This window comes from Siphateles boraxobius, unplaced genomic scaffold (assembly GCF_051911475.1).
Source record: "Siphateles boraxobius isolate OS27281-9 unplaced genomic scaffold, OSU_SipBor_1 25, whole genome shotgun sequence".
Lineage (NCBI taxonomy): Eukaryota > Metazoa > Chordata > Actinopteri > Cypriniformes > Leuciscidae > Siphateles > Siphateles boraxobius.
Genome location: NW_027508866.1, coordinates 1,864,128 through 1,872,889, shown reverse-complemented (window position 1 = coordinate 1,872,889; position 8,762 = coordinate 1,864,128). Strand labels below are relative to the sequence as shown.

Below are 8,762 nucleotides of genomic sequence, written 5' to 3'. Positions count from 1 at the left end.
ACAATTTATGATTTGTGACACGCACATACACACGAACAGACACACACAAAAAAAAACACGAACAGAGACACACACTCTCTCTCTCTCAAAAACTCTGTTCTGAGTTTGCATACTGCAACAGTTTTTACAAGAAAGACCCAAATACTGTTGACTGCTGTGTTTTTGCATGGATTCAGAGCTTCAAACTGTGTGCTGCACAATGTAACTCCATATTAACAAATCTGTTTTATTATTTGTGTATTTTTGTTGCAGTAAGATGACAGACAAAATTGCACCTGGCAGATGGGTGCTACTGAAAAACAAGGTTGGTTATAAAGAAGTCTGCTAAAGTCGGGACTGCTGAAGTGTCAAACCCTTAATAAACTCCTGCTTTTATTTTATTTTTTTAGGATATCCCCCAACAGATTGGTGGTGTAGACTGTGGAGTCTTCATGTTGATGGTGAGACATTGCTTTGATATAATTTAACCAATGATTGGTGTGGTGGTGTTTTTATTTTCATTTTTTTAAGTTGTTAAATACGGAACAAGGAAGAATTTTTTTTAATTTGACGTTTACAGAGATAATGTTCCTTAATTTTTGCTGTTTTCCAGTATGCTCTACATCTTGTCTTGGGAGGACCCTTTGATTTTACATCTGTAAGTAATTACCAGTTCAAGTAATTGACCTTTATGATATTGTAGCATTTGAAATATCAAGATTTCTCTATTTTTGTCTTCCAGTGCGACTTTCCAAACGTACGGAGATGGTGGGCTCTTATTCTTCTGGAGAACTTTGGGGTTTTCTCTGAAAGGTAGATACTGGACATTTACTCCAGCCCACCGTTACATTTGCACTCTCTTCTGATCAATTTTAAATTAACCAAGATATATATATATATATATATATATATATATATATATATATATATATATATATATATTCCAGTGCAGAAACCCTACAAGAGTCCCTTCCATGTGAAGAACAAGCTACACTTGGCAGCAGTGAGGCGGTGTGTACAATATAGATAGATAGATAGATAGATAGATAGATAGATAGATAGATAGATAGATAGATAGATAGATAGATAGATAGATAGATAGATAGATAGATAGATGGATAGATATATCTTAACATACAATACATTTATATGTCACATTTATAAAGTCACATTTTCCTTTAATATGTAATGAAGGAGCTCCCAATAATCCGGCACATGAAGCTGTGAAATGGCGAGAGGCGGTATTAACACTAAGTGACATGGGCATCTGACGCACAAAAGTCAATGGCACATGTCACTATGCGTACTGGCACATCCGGTGGCACATCCGGTCTCCATTGGCATGTGCCAGTGGATAGTGACATGTCACTGACATTATAGCAGAACACTGACACTGTCGCGGAATAGGTTTCCATCTTGTGACACCTTAGTGACTTACAGATGAGCTGAACAGCTACTGACGTAATTGTGAAACAAACGCCTATATAAATAGCCTATGTTAGTGATGTTTTTTAAATAGATGTCAATTAAATGTTTTAATTATTATTTTTCATTATATGACTCAATGAAAAAAAAAGAAAAACCGATGGAGTGTATGGCAGGTGACTTGCGTGTGTGCTGTTTTCAGAAAGTGGGCAAAGGGTAGGCCTTGTTGGTTTTTACTGTATATTTTTAGGTGAATACACTTATTACACCAAGTGTATCTTATTCACAGGCCATTGTATCCCAGTGTTGTGAAGACCTTGTGGGTACAGTGTGACATGTGTTTGCGCTGGCTACACAAAGATTGTGCTGGAGTGAAAGAAGCTGATGTCAAAAAAGGCACTTTCAAATGTGGATGTGCTTTGAGACACCCATACACTTTTGATGAGTAAGTTTAAATAGAAAGCTTTTACTGTCATTAAGAAACATGGAGTTGGATCATGGTCTAGGCCAGAATTACATTTTTATTTTCACTGAAAAGTTTATGATCTTGCTAGAAATAAATAGGAACAAAATATACTCAGCATTAATATTATAATACTTCAATTCATGTTACATAATCAGTATAAAGCCACATAAACTTTGATTTAGCTAACCACTTATTAACAGCCTTTTGTGGTGCCACTGGCTCATTGTCATCTTCTGAATAATCAGCAACTATTCTATAGCCTGTTTTTTGTTCTATGCTATGTCATAACCTGATGTGGATAACATTATTGTTTCTTTGTAGCACTCGGAAGGCTCTGAGACTTGGAATTGAAAACTTAATCTCAGATCAAGACATAAAAGTGAGTACTATAAAATCACAATTAACATTTCTTGCCATGTATATATATATATATATATATATATATATATATATATATATATATATATATATATATATATATATATATATATATATATATAAATATACCATTTTAACATAATTCTGTTCCAACAGGCTTTACATGAAGCTTTTCACAATGGAGACATCAAATCCTCTCGGTTTTACCTGTGGAAACATCCAGAGACATCACTGAAATTCAAGCAGCACTTAAAGCCAAAACAGTGCTATTTCAGCGAAAGTGATGTGAGAAAATAAGCTTCTTGTTTTAAGCGTTTCACATTTTACTTGCAGTATATGTTATTGTTATATTACAACAAGTTCCTTATTATCCTAAATTATTCAATATTCTCATATTTAATAGCTCATCAAACTTGCTGATAAAATAAAGAGAGCAGTGGATGCAGATGAGGATCTTGAAAACCTGAAGTACATATTTGATGTTATGATTCCAGAGGTATGTGGTAATTATATGATTGAAGTTGATTTGTGTTATGTTGTTTGAGGAAAAACAACTGTTTTCTTCTTCTTTTTAAGGTGACCATACTTCTTGAACAAAGAATGGAGAAGATTTGCCGCTATGCAGTTGAAGTTGTAATGGCCTCTGGCATAGTCAAGTTTCACTAATTTGAAGTATGTTAATGCATCAACTGTATTTATTAAAAGGGGGGAAAAGGCCATTACTTTAAATTACATATTTGTTGAGTCTCTTTTCTGTCTCTGCTTACTGAAAAAGGTGTATACATTTTATAAGCTACCATTGACTAAACATTGGGGATTAGTCTACAATAACTACAAATTAATTGAATATATATTCCTTCTGGAGATGCTCGAATGTTTTGTTCAAATATTTGACTTGCTGTATCCACATTACAATAGATATAGGATCTACAGATGTACACTACTCTGCATTGGGAAAAGCCATTGTCAAGGTCCAGCACACTTCTGAATGATTGGTGCCAGTTTTCATAATTAATTTAACAATGGTATGTGTCACTTTACAATAGTTTGTGGCATTTTCTGTCATGCTAGTTTACAATTATTTGAAATAGCTGATTGGTAAGTGTCAATTTGTGGTGTACAAACAACATACTCCTGCTTTTAAGTACAACTTTAATAAGAACATTTTTACTAAAATAAGACAGCTTAACTGTAAGTCTTATATAAAAATAGAAATAAATGTGTTATCATAACAACTGTATTTACAATATGTAGGTAAATACATTGTCAAAATTATTTTTAAAAAAAGAACCACAGTAAATATAAATGCATACAACGAACCATGATATGGTGAAGCCCAATGTTTTTGTACCTTAATGTATCATTATAACATACGTATAAAGTATGACGTTTCGTGTGTAATAAAAGCATACCGCTTCGTGTCTAAGCAAATTACGCTCCAAAACGTTAGGTGGCGTTACTCGGTTTAGAACGTAAGCTCCGCCCCTCACTTCCGGTTCTGGCGCTGGTGTTAGAACGTAAGCTCCGCCCCTCACTTCCGGTTCTGGCGCTGGTGTTAGAACGTAAGCACCGCCCCTCACTTCCGGTTCTGGCGCTGGTGTTAGAACGTAAGCTCCGCCCCTCACTTCCGGTTCTGGCGCAGGTGTTAGAACGTAAGCTCCGCCCCTCACTTCCGGTTCTCGCGCTGGTGTTAGAACGTAAGCTCCGCCCCTCACTTCCGGTTCTGGCGCTGGGGTTCTGAAACTGTTGGTGCTGCGGGTCTGCAGCTGGATACTATAGGACAAGGCGGCTCTCACGAGTCACGCACATCATGTTCTCACTCACGCAGTGAAAAATACATCGCGGGGCAAAGACTAACGTTACACTGACACACGACATACAAGAGAGAGCTCAGAGCAGCTTGCAGTTGATATGAAACAAAGTCTCAACTTTCAAATATTGTCATTTAAGTAATTTAAACAATACAGTTTTTCAAGTTCAAGTCCACCAACGTTAATCTACTGACAGCTTTGTTGTCGGACAAAATTGCGTATTCGGCGTTATGATTGGTCAGGTCGCCTGTCAATCAAACCCCCGTGGGCAGCAGGGCATGGTGAATTGAAACGTCACGTTTTAATTTGATGTACCACTCAAATACATTTGTTCTATATTTAACTTGTGAACGACCGACCTGCTGCTGCACGTAGTCCTATCAGATGATGGCTGCCTGCGCCTTATTAGAATATACACATCAACCAATCAATCGCCTCCACTCTTCACTTCATTCTAGACTATTCTTAAAATTGTCATGCATTATCTTCGTCTTCGATAGCATGGCTAAAAATGTCATCTTTAAAAAACATGTTTGAGTGGGGCTCAAAAAAGGATTTTTAAAAAAAAAGCTAAACAGCAGAGGAAACATGAGCTGCTCAGTGAAATCCCCAAGCTATCTGGTTATTTTACTAATATAAAAAAAATATAAAGCTGATGATCACGGAGAAGTTGTGGAACAGCAAGTGGGCCGGTGTTCTGAACATGGTTCTGACTATTCATGCTACCCATCGAGATGTGCTACTTACTGGTTAAATGTGCATGTTCAGACTCATTTTTCTTCTGCTTACCACGCCCATAAATCTATGCATCCTTGCTGTGGAGACTTGTAGGAAACTTTGACAGGTTAAAGATGAATATCTGATGATAATTGTTACTTTTCACACCGTTATAAAAATAAAAACAGTACATTATACAGTACTCATAGCTTCGAATTTTATTATAATTGTATTTCATATAATAATGTCATTTTTACTTGTTATATCAAATGTGATAATTGCTAGTTCATTTAAAATATCAAAATATGCTCCCCATACACTTAACCTGATTTAAATGAAATAACGATGTCATAATATTGTGAGATTTACACCATTATGGAAACAATAGAGAATGAATTGACATTCTCTGTGATCGATTCACGCTTGGGTAGCATTTTTTGAGAAGGACGCACAAATCGTCAGAACACCGGGCACATGTTGGAGCAGATAAAGACACAGCGTCATCATCGACCCCACCAAAAGTTTGATTATTAACTTGATGGATGTATGATATTGCTTTTTGTGTTTGATCAAAGTCTATATTCGCCTAAAGGGCTGGCGATAATATATCTGGTAGAAATATGTCAATTTTGCTGCGCCATCATGATGTAAGTTTATAATTTAAACGCGTTTTTAAGCATTGTGGTTTAAAAACAAATAATTTTAAACTGCTCAGGCACAGTAAGCAGTGGGAGAGAATTCATTTTGTAAAGGCTAGTTTTGAGACCATGGTGAACTTGAGACGGTTTTTGCCCAGCGCACTTGAGTTCCGACCCTGAGGTCTTAAAGTGACAGAAGCTGCTAATGAAGCTGCTGTCGCCATTTGTGTCAATAATGTTAGTCAAACATCAGAAGGAAAGTAATTTACTGCCCTTGACTGAATCACTTTTGTAAAATAAATAAGAATGATTGTTGAATTTATAGTGAAACTATGTATTGTATATTTGATTACTTTATACAATATATGTGGGGGGGGGGGGGGGGGTTCTCTCTCTCTGTAGTTGGTGACCTAAAGTGGTGGGGGGGCCCTGCAGTAACTCAAAACCCCGGGGCCCAGTGAGCTCTTAATGCGGCCCTGGTGAGAACAGTGCATTTTCTGTTTCACTTGTTTAGGCGCTTTCCGTTTCCTGTTTAGTTCCTGTTTGCCTTTTGTTCTCTTAGCTTTTTCCAGATTAGCCTTTTAGTTTTAATGATACACACCTGATGAACATTATCCCAGCCTTTAGGACATGCTTTATGAGCCAGCTAATTGAGTAATTCGTTTTCTGGCCTAATGTTTCCTAGTCTTCTGTTTGTATTAGTTTCATGCTCCTGTTATTCTGTTGTCGTAGACAACTTAGACTCTTGTTCGCAGTGGTGGCGAGATGAAGCTTTCCAGCCAGATGTGTTGGAAAGTGGTTAATTTCTCAAGGCTTTGAATGCACGCAGGGACGTATGCACTGCTGCTGCTCCGAAGAGCCATGACACCACGAGTGTATATTGTGTGCTTGGGCTACCAGACTAAATGGCTTAACTTTAGATACTTAGATTTTGTGCGCCTAGGCTACCGTGCCAAATGGCTTAGCTTTTGTGACCTGTTTGCTTATGCTACCATACCATGTGGCTTAACTTAGAAAGTGGTGATTGTGATGTGCATGGAATTTAATTTTAAGAATGTACGAGGGAAACTGCAATAACATCAATGCTGATAAGATTAGATTACATATTTTAATACAAAGCCGCTAGATAGCGGTATAACCACATACTAGATATTCTAATAGAAGGAAGCAGTCACCTGCGGTATATTAATCATAACGGGCTTTTGCACCGGATGAACTTCTTCATAGTTCCAAGAAATATTGGCGAAGTACCTGGATTTTGGCGTGTTCGCACCGCAGGAACCAGGAATGATTTTAGTTCTAGGAACTCATTTTGGAGGAACTAATTTAGCTCCTACTTCAGAGTCGGGTCTAAACCAACACTATAGGAACTACCAGTGACGTTATTGTACGCTGACTGGCCGAATGCATGTGAAACATCAGCACCCTCCATTTTAAAAAAAGATGTGTAATCACAATATATTATACTAACTCTATGAACATTGAAAACAGTGATAGATGGGCCTCTAAACCTTTATCCTAAGGAGAAAATCCAACGCAACTTTGAGGGGACCAAGCCAAACATGATTATGTATTTCTGCTCAGCTAGAAACACTGGATATCAACCATACGCCATTCGCTAATACCTTTTCATATAAGGTATACTTTCTATGTATAACAGTTCTATCTAATAACGTATTAGGACAGGACTGTTAGAGAGATCGTAAACTAATGAACACAGAAAATGCCAGCACTGTGTGCTCAGGCTCTGGCGTTCTCAGCGCCGTCAAAATGAAAAGTCACAACAACAAGCACGGCGTACGTCACATCAGAGTTCCGGCGGTGTGAATGCAACCAGGAAAATGTTCCTAAGGGAACTATTAGTTCTCAGGGAACCACCCTGGTGGGTAGTTCCTAAAACGACCCGGTGCGAAAGCACCTATAGTACACTTAAGATCTCATAAATGTTTGTGCATCTATGTCTTTAGCATTTTGTCTAATATAGCATTCATAGGTTGGCGAAGTCCATTGCGCTATTTCTTTCTAATTAGCAGATGGCAATTTGGGAGATGCAGTAGTAGCTGTGCTGATCCTGAAGGAGTGATCCGTGTAAGCTTCAGGGTTGAGACCGCAGAGTTATCACCGCCACTTTAGACCACTTCACTTTTTGCAAACCAGGAGCTCATCATGGGATGGCCGTCAACAGGGAGAAATAAAAGATTGTAGCGTTTTATACGCCTGTATAAATATAACTAATTGTTATTCATAACGGATTATGATCAATAATTAATAGTTTAATTATTTTCAGAATTTACTGTAGCAGAATCAATAGTATGATCATTTTATCAGTTCATCCAATGAACGGAAAGCATAAACAATTATTAATTCTAGGAAATATAATATCTTCCTGGCCAAGAAAGACTAATTCCCAGCTAACAGCTAAATTTAGAAATAATTCAGGGGTAAAAGCATAGGTAGCTTTAGATCGCAGTTCAAGACAATAAATCTGTAAGCACATAACACAAGACAATTATCTTTAAAATATAAAAAAGACTAAAAATTTATTATCCTAGAACATAAAACTAATATCTAACACAAACACACGCACACAAACATTCATACGAGTTGCAGAAAGAAGAGAGTGAGGAAAGAATGAGTTTTAAGAGTGAGATCGTGAAATCCCAAGTTTCTATATGCACTTATAAGACATGACCTGAACGAACCATCAATCATTAATTTAACCCTTCTATCGTTTCTTAGGCGGGTTATGCAATTTTATCAATAGGCTATACACCAGTTCAGTCTGGAGGCTACTCGCTTGTCCTTGCGTTGCTTTTGGGGATTCCTTTTCCGTAGTAAAGGGGGTTTCACGGTCCGTTCGTTTGGCTGATCTTCTCTTGTGCCTGGATAGATCTTGGACAGCCAGTCACGTGGTGTGTTGGCGCGGATGAATGAAAGTCTTTGAAGTTGGAAGCTGGTTTTGCAGTTGAAACGTTAAAACGAAACTTTGCAGCAAAACTTAACTTAGAATATTGGGGGCCGCCTTATTAAAAGCTGTGCAGAGCCACTGTCGGACATACTTGCCTTTATATTTAACAAGTCACTTCAATTACATCGGGTCCCTCATCTCTGGAAAGAGTCAGTGATTGTGCCTGTGCCAAAGATAAAGGTACCCAAATCACTCGACGATTTTAGGCAAGTGGCTCTTACCTCTCTTATTATGAAATCCTTTGAGAAAATTATTAAACAGGAGATTATAGCAATGACACAGTCTCAACTTGATCCCTTACAACTTGCCTATAGAGCAGGTAGAGGAGTTGAGGTTGCGATAGGTAGCCTGCTAAATACAGTTTTTAATCATTTGGAAGG

The 8,762-nt window shown here is 37.6% G+C and overlaps 1 protein-coding gene and 1 long non-coding RNA gene across 2 annotated transcripts; both read left to right on the top strand.

Annotated features, from left to right (window-relative positions):
• Positions 1 to 211: 211 nt before the first annotated feature.
• Positions 212 to 1,206, top strand: LOC143750710 (uncharacterized). Its single transcript, XM_077243888.1, has 6 exons — positions 212 to 304; positions 390 to 440; positions 593 to 637; positions 722 to 792; positions 927 to 990; positions 1,174 to 1,206. The coding sequence occupies exons 1-6, from the start codon at positions 257 to 259 to the stop codon at positions 1,204 to 1,206; spliced, it is 312 nt and encodes a 103-aa protein (XP_077100003.1). The 5' UTR covers positions 212 to 256.
• Positions 1,207 to 2,171: 965 nt separating this feature from the next.
• Positions 2,172 to 2,701, top strand: LOC143749476 (uncharacterized). Its single transcript, XR_013206992.1, has 3 exons — positions 2,172 to 2,249; positions 2,405 to 2,533; positions 2,652 to 2,701. It is a non-coding gene; the product is annotated as an uncharacterized LOC143749476 (long non-coding RNA).
• Positions 2,702 to 8,762: the final 6,061 nt, after the last annotated feature.

Bases quoted from the DNA above. Each gene is read 5' to 3' on its own strand.
- LOC143750710 (XM_077243888.1), top strand. From the start codon at position 257: ATGACAGACAAAATTGCACCTGGCAGATGGGTGCTACTGAAAAACAAG. The intron at 441-592 runs GTGAGACATTGC...GCTGTTTTCCAG, and splicing joins GTGGAGTCTTCATGTTGATG to TATGCTCTACATCTTGTCTT. The intron at 793-926 runs GTAGATACTGGA...TATATATTCCAG, and splicing joins TTTGGGGTTTTCTCTGAAAG to TGCAGAAACCCTACAAGAGT.